Source organism: Lycium ferocissimum, chromosome 6 (genome assembly GCF_029784015.1).
Source record: "Lycium ferocissimum isolate CSIRO_LF1 chromosome 6, AGI_CSIRO_Lferr_CH_V1, whole genome shotgun sequence".
In the NCBI taxonomy this organism is placed as follows: Eukaryota; Viridiplantae; Streptophyta; class Magnoliopsida; order Solanales; family Solanaceae; genus Lycium; species Lycium ferocissimum.
Window position 1 is genome coordinate 21,693,245 of NC_081347.1, and position 18,917 is coordinate 21,712,161.

The 18,917-nt window shown below is 34.8% G+C and overlaps 1 protein-coding gene across 2 annotated transcripts; it reads right to left on the reverse strand.

Moving 5' to 3' along the window:
- Nucleotides 1-561: 561 nt before the first annotated feature.
- Nucleotides 562-11,897, reverse strand: LOC132059503 (ubiquitin carboxyl-terminal hydrolase 3). 2 transcript variants are annotated; one of them, XM_059452129.1, is made up of 6 exons: nucleotides 11,495-11,897; nucleotides 8,416-8,532; nucleotides 5,634-5,732; nucleotides 4,348-4,536; nucleotides 1,404-1,585; nucleotides 562-1,213 (listed from the first exon to the last, which is right to left on the reverse strand). In XM_059452129.1, exons 1-6 carry the CDS (start codon nucleotides 11,609-11,611, stop codon nucleotides 808-810), a joined length of 1,110 nt encoding a protein of 369 aa, XP_059308112.1. In that variant the 5' UTR covers nucleotides 11,612-11,897; the 3' UTR covers nucleotides 562-807. The 2 variants fall into 2 exon arrangements, with proteins under 2 accessions (XP_059308112.1, XP_059308113.1); XM_059452130.1 differs by lacking the exons at nucleotides 8,416-8,532; nucleotides 11,495-11,897 and adding an exon at nucleotides 7,935-8,200.
- Between the last annotated feature and the right edge of the window lie 7,020 nt (nucleotides 11,898-18,917).

Sequence of the window (18,917 nt, forward strand, 5' to 3'; positions counted from 1 at the left end):
TATTTTTGCCCTTCTGCTTCATTAAATCTGTGTAATTTAGTCACATCAGAAACCTCTACTCCATTTCCTTCATCAGTCCTAGGACTGCTTAATATTTTACGTCCATCCAATGTGAATACAGTGCAATAAGTGAAAGAAGCATCAGAGATAACAACTTCTTTCTTCACAATTTCACAGAATAACTTGTCGCATAGTAGCTCTGTTTCATCCTTTGCTTCTTCTCCATTGTTGTGTTCTTGATTTCCACTCTCTTTTTCTTCATGATCAATACTAAGACTGCATAGTCTTTTACGTTCATTATTCAAAGCGAAGACAGTGGAATTAGTGGATTGATTTGGGTAGGGATCCTATATGGATCCGACGTGGCTAATTTTTTTGTGTTAAGTCCAAATCAAACTTCCATCCAAATAAAGGCAAATTTATCAAGTATCCTAATGGGGAGGACAAATTTGACCCCAAACTTTGACGGAGGGCAAATTTAAACTATAAACCATACTTCTATTTTAAATTAGATAATGGACTACAGTAGCGTATGAGCACTCCATAAACTGAAGAATAAAGTTTCCTCAACTCAAGTATCACATACACTTCATATCCTTTTAACCTTTTATTGTTGGAGATATAGACGGCAAAGCTTTTCACCATCCACTGTACAAGGCAGCAACCTAGATATGTATTCTTCACATTTCATGTCAACTCACTAAAAAATTTCTGAAGAAACTACAAGGAAAGTAGCAAATAATAAAATTGATCATTAGAGGGAGAAATTGAGTTCAAAATTGGAAATAAACTAAACTCATTATGCTACTAACTAGTGCTTCCATTGGAGACTCTCTCGTAAAATAAGATGTATCCGTGATCTGTATTGCTGGAATACTCTTGAGCTGAGCCAAAGAATGTTTGAACAGCCGACTCATCAATCATCTCAACATTCTCATCATCAAAGAACAACCAGTGGTTGTGACTCTTCACAAGGCTGACGTAGTGGCCATGGTTTGGTCCACTCCCAACATGGACTACTACAGCGAATAAGGAATACTCGGCATCTGCATCCTCAACTGTATTGCTCAGCTTCAGCTCAAGTGGGAAGACAACGCGGTACGAGAGCTTCTTATACCGACCAAGCTGTTCAATGTACTTAAATCGCTTCAAATGGATAACTAGGATGTGAGGGGGCTTTTTAATCTTCATCCTCTTCTGAGCTTCCTGCAAGCTAAATTCTCAAAAATGGTGAATTAGGTAGTCTGATAGTGATTTTTTTTATTTTTTTTTTATTTTTTATAGTGATAAAACAGCAAAGAGACGAATCATGTTAGTTTGCTGCAGCTATGTCAAAATAGGCACATGCCTAAAAGGAGTGTTCTCTGTAATTATCCAACAAGAAAGCAAAAAACACATTATACCTGCAACACTTGTCGCAGAAGAACTTATCCTCTGCATTCAAAGTCTCTGTGGAACTAAAATTCTTCAGGCAGCTAGTTATTGAACTGTTCTGTTCAATGTCAAGGCTCAAATCTAGAAATGTCTCATCTCTTGCAGTTACAGTCTCACAACGCAAGCACTTCGTTTCATTTGTGAGTATACCCTGGAAGCAAAAACCGTTTAAGATCAATTAAAGAGTCTAGAGAGTACTGGTTTAACAGAGACATCAAAAGACCAGATAAAATACTCGTACTTTCTTTTTCATACTGTCAAAGAAATGATGTTAAAACCTTAGTTCTACTTCTGAACTCTTCTTTCTTTTTCCTTCCTTTCTTTTAATTTTGACAAGAGAGGTTAGACACCAGAAGCGGTATAAGGATGCAATATCAGGCACCTATTCTGACTTACCAAGTTTGTGGAGAATCTACAAGAAAAGCAGATCAATCCCTGAAAAATCAATCGACTATGCCTTGATCGCCAAATAGTTGGGTCGACCATAAGAATCCTTTATTTCCATTCCGCTCTATTCGGCTTATTTCATTCCAATACTAAATAATTGTCATTTAAAATAAATTAGAAGTTCTTCAAAACTAGAACTTCTCTAAATCTCAAATTAAAAAGAAAAGCTCTCGAGAGGTCTAGTAAAAATGTAATAACAACTAAACAACAACAATAACTATTATGCCAAAATCTCAAACAAATTGGGACCAGCTATATGAATATGATATGTTTCTCCATTTAAAATCATCTCAGGCTGAATTAAAAAATTAACAATAGGAAGTACTAGAAGTACTCTCCTTTTCTACTGGTATATAAGTCTCTGACATGGCTAAAAGACTCCTAGAAAACATAGGATCTAAAATTAGACTAACTAACGTGATTAAAACATATGTCCAAATAATTGATATCGTCTACATAGATCTTTCTCTTCCACTGTGCCCCACTTATCGCTAAGTCTGCATGGATTCCAAGAGATTGTAGGTCTTTCGAGACTTCAATGAAATATTAGATCTACCTTGTCTCCTTTCAAGACCTGCACTCACCATAATTTTACTCCTATAAAGCAGTGCATCTAAAGGTCGACATAGGACATGAACAAGCCATTTCAAGAGATCTTCTCTTATTTTATCCTCGATCCGTGCTACTTGCACCTTTGGTGCAATCTGATCATGTTAAATCTTGTCTAAATTTATTATTGCATATCCATCTTAACATCACATCCTAAGACACGCATCTTGTGGATTTGTTTAGCAGCCCAATATTAACTCCCATATAACATTGTTGGTCTTATAACTGTTCTACAGAACTTACCTTTGACTTTGGTAGGCAGATTCTATCACATAACACCCCGATAGCACTTCATTCCAACCATCCGATTATCATTCTGTGTAGCATCTTCATCTATCACTCCGTTCTCCGGGGATGAACTTAGGTATCCAAGAATTGATTGCATTTCGGTACCGCAATGCCTTCTAATCTCACCTCAACTTCACTCTCCTTATGCTAAGATATTTTGCAATACATATATTCAATCTTACTTCTATTTATCGTAAACCCTTACTCTCTAGAGTACTTCTCCATAGTGCAAGCTTTTGGTTAATAACTTGTTGGTTTCTTGTGTTAGTACAATAGTGTCAACAAATAGCATATACCACAGGACCTCATCTTGTATTATGTAGACCTAATTAGTTGATATGGTATCTAGAAGTCTTTTGCTCCCATTGTTTCTAACTTCTCTAAGTCCTCATTGATTTATTATCAAGAAAAAAAAAAAAAAAAAAAATTAAAACAGGACTTAATTAAGGCTAGAAACAATGGAAGCATAGATTCTAGATCTTTTATGACAACTTTCTATGATTTTAAATCTACCTCCGTGTTTTCATATCTTCAATCATCTGCATCTATGGACTGGTGCATAAAAAATCTAAGCAACCCTAATGCCATATTATGCTCTACCTGTGCTACTCGCTCCCTGTGTCAGATGTGATAATTCTGAATCTTGCTAAATCTTAGATACATATGAATTTCTAGGACATTCATTTTGGGGATACATTGGGTCTTAGATGTCAAATATTAACACCTATTAGATGTTGCTGGCCTCAAGATCGTTCCATTAGAACTTGCTTATCACTGTTGTTACGTATCTTCCTATCACATAGCATTGTCGTAGCATTCTCCCATTTCAACCATCATATACATCGTCAGCCTGCAAGGTATCTCCATATCGGATTACATTCTAGCAGCACTCCAATTCAACAATCCTTTTCGTTATTCTGTGTTACATTGAATTTATCATGTAATTTTCAGCATAAATGTCTGAATTGCTTGGAGTTAAGAAACAAAATCTCGTCTCACCAGTGTCTTGGAAGGCGAGAGGCGACAAGGACCTGCTTCACTGAGGCGAGAGGCGAAGCGCTCGCCTTTTTGAAGTGAGGCGCCAATTAATACAAAAAAATTAAAAGGTGAGGCGATGACCTCTTGCCTGCGTCTCACTTCGCTTTCAGTCTTCTTATCGAGGCTAAACTTACCATGTAAGAACTTGATAAGAGACCCTTCACTTTAGAGTTCACATCTAGCTTTTGATTGACTCCTTCGCTAATTTTAAAATCTAACATAATATCATTTGCAAGTAGCATGCACCATTTCAAGTATGGGCTCAAAGCAGATTCCTAGTGTAAACCGGCAATTCCTAGTATACTTTACTTCTTGTTTGTAGTCGGAGACTGAACAAGATACATGGCAAGACTTAATGTAAGACCCAATCATGAAATGCTGAGCACCAGACAACCCAATTTAAACAGGCCTGGCAGATGAAACTAAAAAAAGAAAAAGAAAAAAAGAGGAATACAGTTGCTGACATATCAAGTGATGTATTACCAGAAATGATGGCATAAGCTGACAACTGCCAAGACAAGAAAGCTTTACCTGGAAATTTTTGTGCACCCATGTAACCAGAGGCTCCTTTTTCACACCATTAGCACGAACAGTGGTAGGTCCATTTGCAATCTTTTCTGTTGGGGAAGAAGTTTCTTGATCACTTTTAGCAGCACTGGCTTCTTTCTCCAGTATGTCAACCAGTTCGTTCAGCAAATAGTTCAAAAATTCGTGTGCGTCCTAACAAAGAAGTATATCTATAAACATGAGAGGCCGGCGAGCACATCAGAGCATATAAGCACCAACATATAAAGGGAAATGAAGAGTAACTGATGAATAAAAATCAAAAGCATCATAATGACAGTTAATTTAACTATCAATTATTTGGGAGTGCGAGTCTCTCCTCTCTCCCTCCTCCCTCTGGATCAGTAGAATGTAAGTCTTCAATTTCTGGGACAAATTTCAAAGAAAGCAAGTCTTAAATTAAGCTGGATCTGATGACCACCTCCGTGCCCTCCACAGAGGAGAAACAATGTGAAGCAAGTAGAATATCTGACCCTTTTACATGAACTTAACCTCCTAGTCACTAAATTAACATGAAAAAGAATGTTTGCAAACTAGCACAACAATAATTGATGTTTAGTCTGGACCAACACAAAGGGCAGAGAGAGACATCTTCAAAGATAACAAATAGAAGTCCCTTAGGCAGGGGAGACAGGCTTTGGAATGTTCCCCGTAAATTATTTCACTTTCATAATGTTACAGGTTGTAAACTAGATATTAAAGCAATACTATTCTCCTCTGCGACACAATCAACTCCAAGCACGGAATTTCCATTTGATCTGGAGCAGATCTGATCATGTGACTGGCCTAGGAACAAGATTTCCAGTTCAACACAACTACATTTCTCAATCACACACTGGCCCAAGAAAAATACTACCAAATGCAGCATGAAAAAAAGGAAAAGAAAAAAGAGGCAAATAGGAAGCAACTCCTTAGTTTTTAGCTATGTTGCTCGGACTCTTCAAAAATATTAACGGGTGCCTGTCGGATCCTTCAAAAGTAGTGTATTTTTGAAGTATCCGACACGGGTGCGACAACATTTTTGGAGAGTCCGAGCAACTTAGGTTTTTAGGATTTCTAGCAATCCCACATTACAGCAGTCTAGTAACACCAAAAGGAGTAAAGCACACAATTCATGAAATGCAAATAAAAGGAGGCAGAGGGGGTTTGTTAACACCTGTACAGACAAACTTAGGGCTATCTTCCCCATATTTTATAGGAAGAAGGAATATTAGTTTCTAACTAGCATTTTAAAAGAAGTGACTATAGGACACCTGATGCATATAACTGCGGAAAATCTCATTCTGCTTCTTCAATCTCTGTACAAAGCGCTTGGGAGCAATGACCCCAGTTTTCTTCTTTTGCGAGCTTATCTACAAAATCACAAGAATAAGCCCATTAGTTCGATGATGAAGTACAATATAGATCATGGGCTCATCTAATGCAAAAAGATACAAGTTCTGGCAATGTGCTTTCAGATATCTGTAAATAAAGGAGGCAAGGGATATTATTGATTTAAAGTAATAATGCGCAACCTTTAAACAGAACAAACAGATGGTAGGAAATAAATCATCTTACACGCTTAGCTAATTCAAGCCTTTTCGAAGTCATAAAAGATGGTCTCACATTTTCTATGTGAGACAGTGAAAGCCGATGTATTACTTGAACTTCTTATTTTCTAATAATATATTAGTTTGCATTACCGAAGTTGATTGAAAGTTCAGTTTAAAGTACCAAAACGAGTAGCAGAACAAACATTTATGTGCCCAAATTGTAAATTGTCAGCATTTTATCAGATTGGACTAAACCCGTTCGCTTGTTTGGAGCCTAAGCTTCAGTAGACAAAACCATGAATGCATTCACTCTTTTCTGTGGAAACAAAAACTAACTAAGAGAATAAACCAACAACAATTAAACAATCTACTCGACGAAAAGAACATGACATAGATCTCAAGAAAAACTCTCTGCCAATGCATACTTTTTTTTTTTTTTTTTTTTGATCAGGTAAAGTTTTTCATTAATAATAACAAGGCCAACATGGCCGTATACAAATGGTACGCCAAAAAGGAGAGACCTACAAAATATGGTTCTCTCCAAAAGACATCCAGTCCTCTATACAAACAGGAACTACATGGGTGCACCTAAAGAAAATAAGCAATCGGAGACTACTCCTCAATTGAGCAAAGCTCATCTCCACCCCTTCAAAAGCTCTCCTATTTCTTTCTTTCCAAATGACCCGCATTAAAGCAAGAGGAGTGACATTCCAAGCCTTGTGCCTTCTTTTCCGAGCTCCACTCTTCCAGCTGAACATCAACTCTTTCACGGATCTAGGCATTACCCAAGAGACGCCAAACTACTAAAGGCAACACATTAAGAAATAAACTAATAGTGGAAAGCAACAAGCCTGCTGCACAGGCCACTAGCAAGCACAAGAACTACTTTATGCACATCCTCTAGGAACTCATCTCCTAGTTTATTTTCAGCCTTACAGGAATAAGCAGTAACAACAAATTCCAAGGGTGTGTTTGGTACGAAGGAAAATGTTCTCTCGGAAAATAAGTGGTTTTCCTACTCATTTTTTTGTGTTTAATACGCAAGTTGAAAAATGTCATTTTAAGAGCATTTGCATATACTCAAAGCAAAATCACTATGAAGTTTTTGAATTCGGAGTGCAACTTTTGGTGGTGGGGAGTACGGGTTGGGAGGTTTTGTGGGGGGAGAAAGGGGGTGGGGGGCTGGGTGGTGTTAAAAACCAACCAAAAAAAATAATAAAAATTTAAAAACATTTTTTTTTTTTTTTTTTAAAAACATAAGGTTTTTTGGAGGGGTTGGTGGTGTGAAAAACAAAAAAAACTTTTCTTTTTAAAAACAATTGGAGGTGGGGTTTGTGGGCAGTGGCGGAGCTAGGAATTTTATCAATGGTGTTCAAATTCATATAATCTATATATTAAGGGTGCTCAATATGTAATATATGTCTGTAATACGTAATAATTGACGTCTACACAGTATAATTTTTCGGCGAAAGGTGTTCGGTTGAACACCCTTCCCAGGCTGTGGCCCCGCCACTGTTTGTGGGTGGGGGTGGGGGTAGTGGAGTGGGGTTTGGGATGGGATGGGGTGTGGGGGAGGGGGTTTGGGGTGGTGGGGGGAAGGTTGGGTTGGGTTTGTTGGTGTGGGGGGTGGAGTTGGGGTGGGGCCTGCGGGGGGTGGAGTGGGGAATGCGTTGGTGTGTTTTTGTTAATCCAGAAAATGTTTTCCCTCAAATTTTATGGAAAACATTTTCTCCTATATGGAGGAAAACATTTTCCGTCATACCAAACACACCCCAAGTCTCCCTAAAAATAACATAAAACTGCCTTAAGCCAATTGATGATTCTTTACGGGTCAAAGTGAAAACATATGGCAAAACCCAAAAGGGTCAGATCAGGGAAGTAGTTTTTAAAACTGAGCTCACAGGTGAAAAAACCAAACAGATAATCATAACTATAAAACCAAAATCTGCATATCATCTGAATTCTTCAAATAAGGTGTGACCGGGAAACAAAATTTCAGAAAGATCATATGCACATTCATACCCTGAAAACAACTACCCTAGCCAAATCCAGGAGCTGACTATTGGGCCTTCTCCACTCCGAAGAACATTCCTTTTTCCCTTTGTGCAAGTGAGAAGTATAAAAAAACAAAGAAAGAAACCTAGAAGAGCATCTCAACAAGATTCTGGTTAACTGATCCACATAATGAGCCACAACGAGAAAAGAGCAACATTTTGGTTTTATTAAAACCTGAACATGCTGATTATGCATTTAAAATGAAATTCTATTGAGAAAACATAGAAATGAAATCTATTAACCTACCTTTAAAAAGTAAAAAAAAAAAAAGGTAAAAGAAAGAAGAGAATAGAAATTCCCTGTTGGCAGTGAATGTCTTGTATATGTAAATGACTAAATTCTGACAGTTCCACTTATTAGCAGCTTAACACACGATTCTGTTTACTAGTGCATCATAACCAAATGGTCAAGGAAAACAATTAGGGAAAGAAAATGTCAACAGGGATACCTGCATAAACAGGTCAGCAAGGCATGTCAAGAGATTTTCATCCACGTCAGCAAGATTTTTGTTATTTGAATAATAATCCAGTAGCTGTTCTCGAAATGGAACACAGAAATATAGAGCCTGTTGAAAGAGAAAAGAACAAGATATTATCAACTTCAGGACAATACATAATATAACACATATACCAATGTTATAATGCGGGGTTCATGTATAATATAACATGTATATATGCAGGGTGAGATCAACAGTCTCTTATTTGGTTAATTCAGCAAGCAGACAGCACATTATAAGGCTAACAATAATTAGTTTCTACATTTCAGACCAAAAATAAATGGATGCAATGCATTTAAGCCTGATATTCATCATTTCCAACATTCCAAAAAACTCAACCAAAACCAATCTTTCAAATATTTCCTGGATTTTGCTTCAAGCTGCATGCAAATAGGTTGCTGGTGGTTGAACTTTTTCGTATCTAAATTACCGAATTGTCTAACCACCTCATCCAAAAACTTAAACCATCAAAAAGGCACCCTTTTTTTAAATCAAAAAGGCACACTTTACTTAGTTATGCCTTCAAGCTTTTAAAAGAGGTGGTCATAAAATTCATAAGGTATTAGTGTAGGTGGAGGTCCAAAGAATATAAGTCTCACACCCCGCCCTACATTAAACAAATTCACCTGCTTGACACATCAAAAAGAATTTCGTCTGCATGCAAGGAGGCATGTTGAAGACATAAATCACTAGATAAAAATGTGCCCTCTAGCAATTTAAGCTTTTAAATGAGCTGATAACAATTCAGTATAAATGATAGAGCATAAACTTTTTTCACCTTATCTTGTTTGACGTCTGATAGATGGAGGATAGAAACAAGGTAGACCCACCAATTAAGCAAAGATTAATAATGTGAAAAGATAAGTAATGTAAGGCTGAATGAGAAGAAAGGAGTTCAAACCATTGTTGCATAAAAAAACAAAAGCACTTCGTGCTGGATGTTAAGGACGATAGGGGAGAACTGAAGAGACAGTCACCCGCAAGGGTGGCTCAGTTGGTTGAGCATGGGGCTTTCATAATAAAGGTCTCAGGTTCGAAACCCCCTGCCTACGACAGTAGGGGATTTGCCTTTTGGGTCGAGCTCGTCGCACCGGGCTTGCCTAGTGCGGGTTACCTCTTCTGTGTGGTTTGCGAGCTATTGCACAGAAGCTGGGTTTACCCTGTGCGCACACGAAGGGTAGCGGCTGCGGGTTCCCATGTCATCAAAAAAAAAAAAAAAAGAGAACTAAAGAGACAAGATAGCGGCATTTGTGGGGAAGTACCTTTTTTGGTCAAAGCCATTAGTTTGTGTCAAGAAAACTAACGGAAGGATGGATCTTGTAACATTTTGCATAGCTTAAGGATATTTTTTGTTCATTGTGGTAGTACAAGTAATTTTTTTTTTTTGATAAGGTACAAGGGTGTACTTTAAGCTTGAGGTATAGTTAAGGGATGTTTTTGGCCAAAAAATCTGCCATCTTTTCACTTCTCTCTAATATACTCCACCAATGTTGCAGTTGCTTGCTCCATTGGACTCGATATCACCAGCTTCAACATTAGCCAAACCAAACTCCACCTCTATCTTGGTCGAGGCACGTATCATGCTAGAAACGAACTTGTCATTGATTTTTCCTATTCCTAAATCCTTTTGCTTCCCTCAGATGATAAGAACTTGTTTTCATCTGCTTCTGTTTAACTATAGAAATTTTTGCATAATACTTCCCTTTTCCACCTAAAAAGATGTATTCTTGGTAAAACTCTTTAGCTGCAGGAACTTGGATAGAGAATTTTGTAATTTCCCTTTAAGAGAAGCATTTATGTTATGCTCTTTTCCCATCATTTTGTTCTAAGAGAAACCTAGCTATGACTTTAAACTAACAAATCGATGAGTCCATTTTCAGATATGTTGGTTCTAATGTATGAGATAATTGGTTTAAATTTCTGAAGATTGAAATAGGACCGAACCAAAACTTTTGACGGACCAAACTTGCTTGCTTCCAACACAGGTTTCACTTGGTGAAAGCTAATGCCATAAACTTTCCCTTGGTCTCTCTTTTTTCTTATTTTCCTCATTTCACACACATGGTTCTGGACGGGAGGGAATTTGACATGTCAAAACTTTCTTGTGCTGCACAATTTAATTAGAGATTACATCTATTATCTCTCATCTGGATTTCTTTGCCGGGAAGCAAAATGCTGAATTATATTTTAATGAATTTGCATGGAAGTGTACCATAATAGCTAGCATATCTATCAGGTTGGATGATATGATCCTCTTACCAGGAGGTTATATATTTTTTTTTGGATCAAGTTACGAAGTTCTACATGATTGGTGGAACTCTCATCAAAACTGCCTCCTCCAAGAGACACAAAGAGAATATCTTTCAAGGAATATTTAAAGCCTATCAAGTAATTAATTTATGACAGTACCCATTACTTCCCACCAGCACAGATACGGGGTAACTATAAATTACTAAAAGGAAAGAACATTCTTGAGGAGGCGTCGTTTAAATACACTTTCAACTGAGGAGCCCCCCCACAAAATTGTAAATGTAGTAGCTAAGGTTTCAATAGGATATATATGCATACTCTTAACCAGGCCTATGGCAATGAGATTATGCTCTGTGTTTTTTCCCAAGAAGGACCATATGAACCAATTATCCAACCAGTCCCATTGCTTTGTGGGCTATCCTTAAAGTGTGCAAATAAATCCTCAATACTGCATAATCAACTGTTTAGAAAATTCATTTCCTTAATTAAGTCATTGACAACCATGGTGTTCGGCCCAGCTTGGGAGCACCTCGACTAATTCCAATGAATACATGTACTGGGTAACTCCGTCCACCAACGCAGAAACCATAATACATCTCAATCAATACCTACAACACCATCACAAAACTCCACAAACAATCCCCCTCCAAAAAGGTCATTTTTTTTTCTTCCATAATTCCAAATTAGTAAAGTCCCAAATAATCTAAAGCAAACTAGGTAAAAACAGTTATACTATTCAAATGATGCAAATCAGAATGAAAAAAAGAAAAGAAGGAAAGACCTGAAGAACGCTGTTACAATAACAAGTATTGCCAAAATTCTCAAGACCAAAATAACGTTCTCCTTCAGGGAATTGGTCACCAAGTGCTTTCTCCAGTTTCGAACCTGCTGCACCCATCTCTCACTTCATTCGACCCGACCCGACCCGAATTCGATTTGGGGATTTAGGGTTTTTTTTCCCTTTTTTCTTGGAGTTTTTTTTCTGAAGCAGCGATTTTTGCAAAGAGTGATTGAGAAAAACTGAATCAGAGGAGTTGGAAAATGAGGGCTTCTTTTTTCTGATGGAGAAGAATGATGAAGAAACAAATTAAATAAATAAATAATAATAGTAATAGGTGTATTTTGTAAATTGAAATGAAATTAAAAGTTATGGTCCACTATTTGATGAGGCTTTCAATTGTCCAGATCAAAATAATGAGTTTCAAGCTGTAAATATGGCTTTACTTCAAATTAATCCCATTTATAGACAAGATGTGATGCATGAAGCATACTAATCTTTTAAATTTGTTTGTTTGATTTTGACTTGACATGAAATTTTAAAAACTTTTGAATCTTGTGGTTGTTAACTAAAGATATGTCAAATGTATTAAAATGTCCTTCAATCTTGTACTCCATTCGTCTCAGATTATTTGTCCCCTTTTTTAGACGCTCCTTAAGAAATATTAATTAGGAGGGTCGTTTGACTACTTTACCCTTATTTATATGTAAGTTATAATCATCCTTCATTAAATGTTTACTACATTTATGTGTTACATCCATTACTGAAAATAGAAAAAAATAATTAATTGAGCCTTGAACTTTTAAAACAACAAATAATTATTTTTAATAACTACGACAAATAAATTGAGAGGGGGAGTAGTCTCAATTCTTAAACATGTCACGTGAAAAATTGTGATTAAAGAATTGCCAAAAAAAAAAGGTATTCCTTTTTAAAGAACTAAAAATAAAAATAAGACAAACAAATTAAAACGGAGAGAATACCAGAAACATTATTTCCCTTCGTATTACCACCATACTTTTATTACCACCATACTTTTATATAGAAAATATAATTAGTTATGATGGACATTGACATAGAAGGTCTCAAGTCGCCTGTACTATGTCTTTATTTTTTATATACTTTGATATTTCAATCAATCCTTTGTTAGTGTCCCAATAAAGAGAAAAGACATCATTTCCTAATAGGAGCTACTAGTAAACTCACTTTTAAGAACTAAACTTAACCTGTAATTATTTACCCCCTAAACAACTTAAAGGCCGATAATTATTTACCCCCCATTGTTTCAAAACTTTTTTATATATACACTCGCGCCACGTTATCATAATTATATTTGTAATATTGCCGTGCTTGCCACGTCAAAAATTACCAAAAATTTTCATTTTTTATTTTTCTTTTATTATTTTTTCTCTTTCTTCTACTTTCTCCTCATTCTCACCAACACCGCCGCCCCCGCCACCAACACCGCCGCCGCCCCACCTTCTTCCGCCCTCCACCCCCACCATGAAGATTTCTTCATTATTGAAGAACAACACCACCACCATATTAAGTCGAAGTCCACCGTATTACATCACGTGAACTTCACTTTAAGGTGTCAAACAAGAAATTGATTAGGTTGGAAGCCTTATATACACACAATTTCATTAGGATATCATTTTTTAGGCAAGTACATTAAATCTTAATCTTCTTTAGCAATGCCATAAACAACTGAAAGAATTGTAAATACAACTATCCTTGTGGTGAAAGCACGTTTCATTGTACAAACTTTCCATTACATTTGTTCTTTAGGAAGTATATATTTCATTTCTCCTCCACCAATTCTAATAAATAATTAACTTTGAGAAGAAGGAGCCCAAACAATAAGCATTCAAGGATATCTCTACCTAACTCCCGCATTTTCATATTTTCTTTTGTTATTTCCCTTCCATGATGCTTTCCTTTCCAAAATACTCAACTCCTCTTGAACCCGAAAATCACCACTACGTTCAATGTATTAAGTTTTCCTAATACTAATAACCAGTTTTTGCAATACAAAGAATATAAGAAACGATGAGAACAAACAGCATAACTAAACATAACTAAAAGTATGTTAAACACAACTAAAAGTTACCATAACTAAACATAACTAAAAGTTAAAGTTATTTCCAATAGAATCACTTTTTAGTTAAACACAACTAAAAGTTCATTTGAAGCATAATAGTTCTAACATGGATGCATCATGTTTAGATAACTAAATATAACTAAAAGTCTCATTTAAGGATTCCTCCAAAGATATTCATTTTTGCATTTCTAAAAAGTATGCCTCGAATCGAGCTTGCATTTTAATCTTCTTATGCAGATAATGTTCCAACTCACATGCTTAATCTCGGTTTACAAATTAACAACAATTAACATAAGTATGAATTCTTAGAAATTTTCCAGACAAGCAACCCAAGCAATAAGCATTCAAGGATATTTCGGCTAACTCCCCGCATTTTCATATTTTCTTTTGTTATTTCCTATCGTTGATGCTTTCCTTTCCAAAATACTCAACTCCTCTCAACCCGAAAATCACCACACAAATCAATGTATTAAGTTTTCCTAATACTAATAACCAAAAAAGTGATAATACAAAGAATATAAGAAACGATATGAGAACAGACAGGCATAACTAAACATAACTAAAAGTTCGTTTCTCCGATCAATTGGATAAAAGATTCTTTCTCTCTTTAGTTAAACACAACTAAAAGTTATTTCTTCAATGAAAACATAACTAAAAGACCTTCCACATGAGACTCCGGCGATTTTAGTTAAACACAATTAAAAAATCTTCCTATGAAAGATCCGATAACTAAATATAACTAAAAGTCGCCCCTCCAAAGATATTCAAATTTTGCATTTCTAAGAAAGTATGCCTCGATCGAGCTTGCATTTTAATCTTCTTATGCAGATAATGTTCCAACTCACATGCTTAATCTCGCTTACAAATTAACAACAATTAACATAAGTATGAATTCAAAATTTGAGACAATGCAACCCATAATTCCAAATCCACCGTTTGAATAACAATAACAATTGTCATTGTTATTGTTAACACAAATAACAATAGTAGTTAAAACAAAACAAAAGCTCGTCCCGCCCTTTAACTTCGTACAGATATTCAATTGATAACAATAATATTTTTAAGACAAGAATTGTAATTTCGTGAAGTCCTCCTTATTATTTTTAGAAAAGATTGTTCCTTGAATATGTAATAAGAAATTAAAGTAACTAGAGCTTAATAACAAAACCTTAACAACACTAGAGAGAGAAACCAACACAAGAACAAAGCAAATGTCAATTTTATGCAAATGTCAACTTTATGCATTTGAATGGTTTTAGTTACATTGAATCGTGGTCAATTTGTCTTTCAATGTTTATTTGTTGCCGATCCGGGTTTGTTAACTCAACAAATTTAATCTCTTTATTTGTGTCAAATCAAACCCATAAATTAAATCTATATACAAAGAAACAAAGAAGAAAAAATAGTAGGAATCTTTTTTCCAACTTTAAGTTAAGAAAGAAAAGGAAAAGTTAATTTAAAATAGAAAATAAAATATTAAGAAAATCTTAATATATCATCCAATTAGAAGATGATTTGGGATCACTTTTTCAGTGTTTCTCTTTTTTATGACTCCCACGCGCAATCCTTTGTTAAATAATTATCGCTTAAGTTGTTTAGGGGGGGGTAAATAATTTCCTAAGTTTAGTTTTTATTTTAAGTGAGTTTTGGTGCTTACAAGTTTGTCATCGGGAAATGATGTCTTTTCTCCCCAATAAATAAAGTTTTTCATGTCACCTTTCATTGTTTATAGGAGCTACTAGTAAACGAGATATTACACTTGCAAAAAAAAAAAAAAAAAAGGCATTTTAATTGTCATACCTTTTGCGCAGGATTGGTAAAGGCCGTTTTTTATTGTTTGCATTGGGATTAAAAAAATTTGGCAAAACTTTTTTTATATATATATTTTTAACAGCTTTATCATAATTATATTTGTAATATATTTGCTTACTGCTTAGCCTATGTACCTCCAAAATTTGTCTTTCACAATATACTCTCGATTGAGTTTTTAAAAGAATATGCGTTAATTTTTAAGTTGTATCATTGCAAAAAGTAAATTCATCTTAAACAAAGCCAAACACCACCACAGAACGAGTCCTTAATTTAAATTCTTCTAATGCATGTTCAGAGAAGGAGAAAATCGATCAACATGGAACATTCCAATTCCTTTATGGCTATGGTTCTTAATATGAACTTTCAACTATGTACGTTGTTGTTTGAGAATTAAGCAAGACATGTGAAGGAGATAAAAAATATTAAGAACTTCAGAATTTAACCAGACGCTAGAAAAATATCAGGAACGAAAGGAATAAGAATGAGGGAGCAGACGACAACCTTAGGTCCATCTAACATTACATCAGTATAAGTTCATTTTTTACTTAAACTAAGACTTCTAATAAATCTTAATACTGTGCGAATAAGTTTTTCTGAACTCCTCATAAAAGAAGGGGGTCCCTTGAGTGGCTGAAAAGCAATTGTTTATAGAAATTTATCATTCACATGCAATAACAAAGATTGCTATGTCATATTCTAATTAGTATTTAAAATATTGAAAAATGCAAAACAATTGCTGAAATGAGGAAACGACACAAGTAAACTATTTTGAGATGACAATTTAAGAACCAAACTTGACTTTGAAAAATCTTACATTTTGAGAAAAAAGTAAACACCAATGCGATTTTAGGAATCATATCTACCTACATTATTGATTTAACAATCAAATGAAGTGGTAATCCACACGAATGAGTGGCCTTTCTATTAATACAATACTAGTATAGTATCCGCGCGTCTTGGAGAAAATAATCATAAGAAATTAATATCTTATTTTAAGTTAAATGTAAATTTACGTTTTTTGACATTCTTTGCAAGAGTTTTTGCGAGTCAAATTGATATTAAGAAAAAAATGAGAGTCTTCTTTAACAGAATTGTCCAGAAATTGACAAATGATGTATTTTTATAGAGACACTTTCCACAATATGATAAAGCTAACGTTCCTGCTTCTATATATCCTATGTACCCGCATAATGCGCGGATGTTGTAAAGTGAAAAAAACAAAATTTGAAAGTTAAAGCTATTTCATAGTATAATTTATGCAATCATTGCAATAAAGAATCTAAATGCACTATTCTTAAATAATATTTAGGTACAACATTATTAGCTTAACATAACTTGACCGAAGAACTTCATTTGAAGCATAATAGTTCTAACATGGATGCATCATGTTTATGTATAGTGAAGAAAGTTTGATAATAGCTCGCTTTCCATTTAAGGATTCCTCCATGATCCTTCATTTTGCATGTAAATAATATCTAAAGGAAGAGATTGAAAACACTTAACGATTATCTTTGAACCAAGCATCTGACACTCATTATAGTCTTCGTCATGCTCAAAAAATTATGCCGCATAGCAACTCCGCTCATATAGGTTCCAATATTTAGCACAATCAAGCCCTAGATATCTAGATCAAATATAAATAACTTAAAATTGCTTAGAAATTTTCCAAAAGAAAAGCAATAAACAGTTTGTTTTTTAGATTTTACAATGTTTACACCTTTGATATTTCTATGTCTTCCCATCAACTTACAACCAAGTGTCATGACAAACTCACATGATTTTTGTTCATATATCTTTAGCACATTCTTTGCGCATCTCAATAAAGTTACAAACTGCATCATAAAATTGATTAGACGCACACACAAAACACACACACAAATTTTGCCATATGAATTTCACTTATAATAGAATGTTAGTAAGGTTTGGAGCATCCGATTAATGGGTAAAAAAGTGATTATCCTGGCAGAATGCTAATTTGAAAAGAGAAAAAAGAAGCAACAACACCAGAAGATATGGCATCATACCTTTGTTCTTACCATCCATATCAGAGAGGATTATGCTAAACTTTAAATTGATCAATTGGATAAAAGATTCCCTTTCTCTCTTTACGTGTTTATAAAGTTGGGATTTAAGATTATTTCTTCAATGAATCAATCAGAAACATGAACACACAATAGAGAAATAAAAGACCTTCCACATGAGACTCCAACTTGTTTTCAGCAAATTCTTGTACCTATTAAAATTTAGAAGTCATAGAAATTTTGCACCACAAATGTTCCTATGAAAGATAGATGTTATTAAATATTTCTCTTTTCATAAGAGAATTTTCTGAACATCTTGAGCATATTTATTTTGGAAGTTGAAAGTTTTCAATTATTATTCCCGAGAATGTTTATTCGTAAGAAGATAGTATAATGCTATAATTTGAACTATATCTTACCAACATTCACTTCATGCTGGTGTTTTTTGTTTGGAACAGTTTCAAACTCCACAGAAGGCTCAGGATTCTGCAATATTCGCTATTAGAGATTTGCAAATGAAGAATGAGCATAAGAACCAAAATTTGGTATGCAAGAAGAATGCACGAATTAGTTAATTGAAGGATGCACCCAACCGGTAGTAGAATCAACACAATCCTTTTCTTCGTCATCTGAAGTAATTTCCTTTTTCGGTAGAGTAGCTTCAGTCGTGGAAGGTCTTCTCACTATAATGATTAAAAGCTAAACAAAACAAAAGTTCATAGAATTTTTTATTTATTACTCCTGATCAAAGAAAGATATTGAGGTATAGATTTTAAGAAGTTTCTTTTATCACTCTCTAAACCTTCTATCATAAAAGTAATGCAAATTACGAAAATTCCCTGTTCAAGCTGTTAGCAAAATCTGTAGTAGCTTTGCCTCCTCCATATATCTTAGTGAAGTCCTCCTTAATTATTTCTAGAACTACATTTCGGATCTATTTGTGAACAGATTTCATACATCAACTCAATAAGATGATTGTTTGAAAACTATCTATCAGAATATGTTTTATCAATTCTCCGAAATAGGAAAGAAATTATCCCCTCAAATTTGTTCCAAATTAATCAATAAATTAAATCTTCTTCACAAATTATTCATCGTTTCTTATACTGTTTTTAGTTAACTTGAATGAGAAGCACCTTGTCTTTCAATGTTTATTTGTTGCCGATCCGAGTGTACCATCTTTTTGCTTTTGAACTATAACTCAAACGATACAGGATGCCCTTTATAACAATATTTAGTAAATGAGAATTTTGTCAATCTATAGAGATTATGATCCAAAATTCCTCATTAATCAAAGCAAAAAAGCAGAGTAACTTCTTTTTTCCAACTTTATTGTCATGGTACACCAAAAAAATACCATCAACAACAACAACACAAATAGAGAGCATTTAATACAGAGATACATGAAGGCGAAGATCAAGCAAGCATGAAGCTTTGTGCCTTCAAATCTTTCTCACAGACGTTAAAAGTCTTCTCCTATAGTGATTTCTTC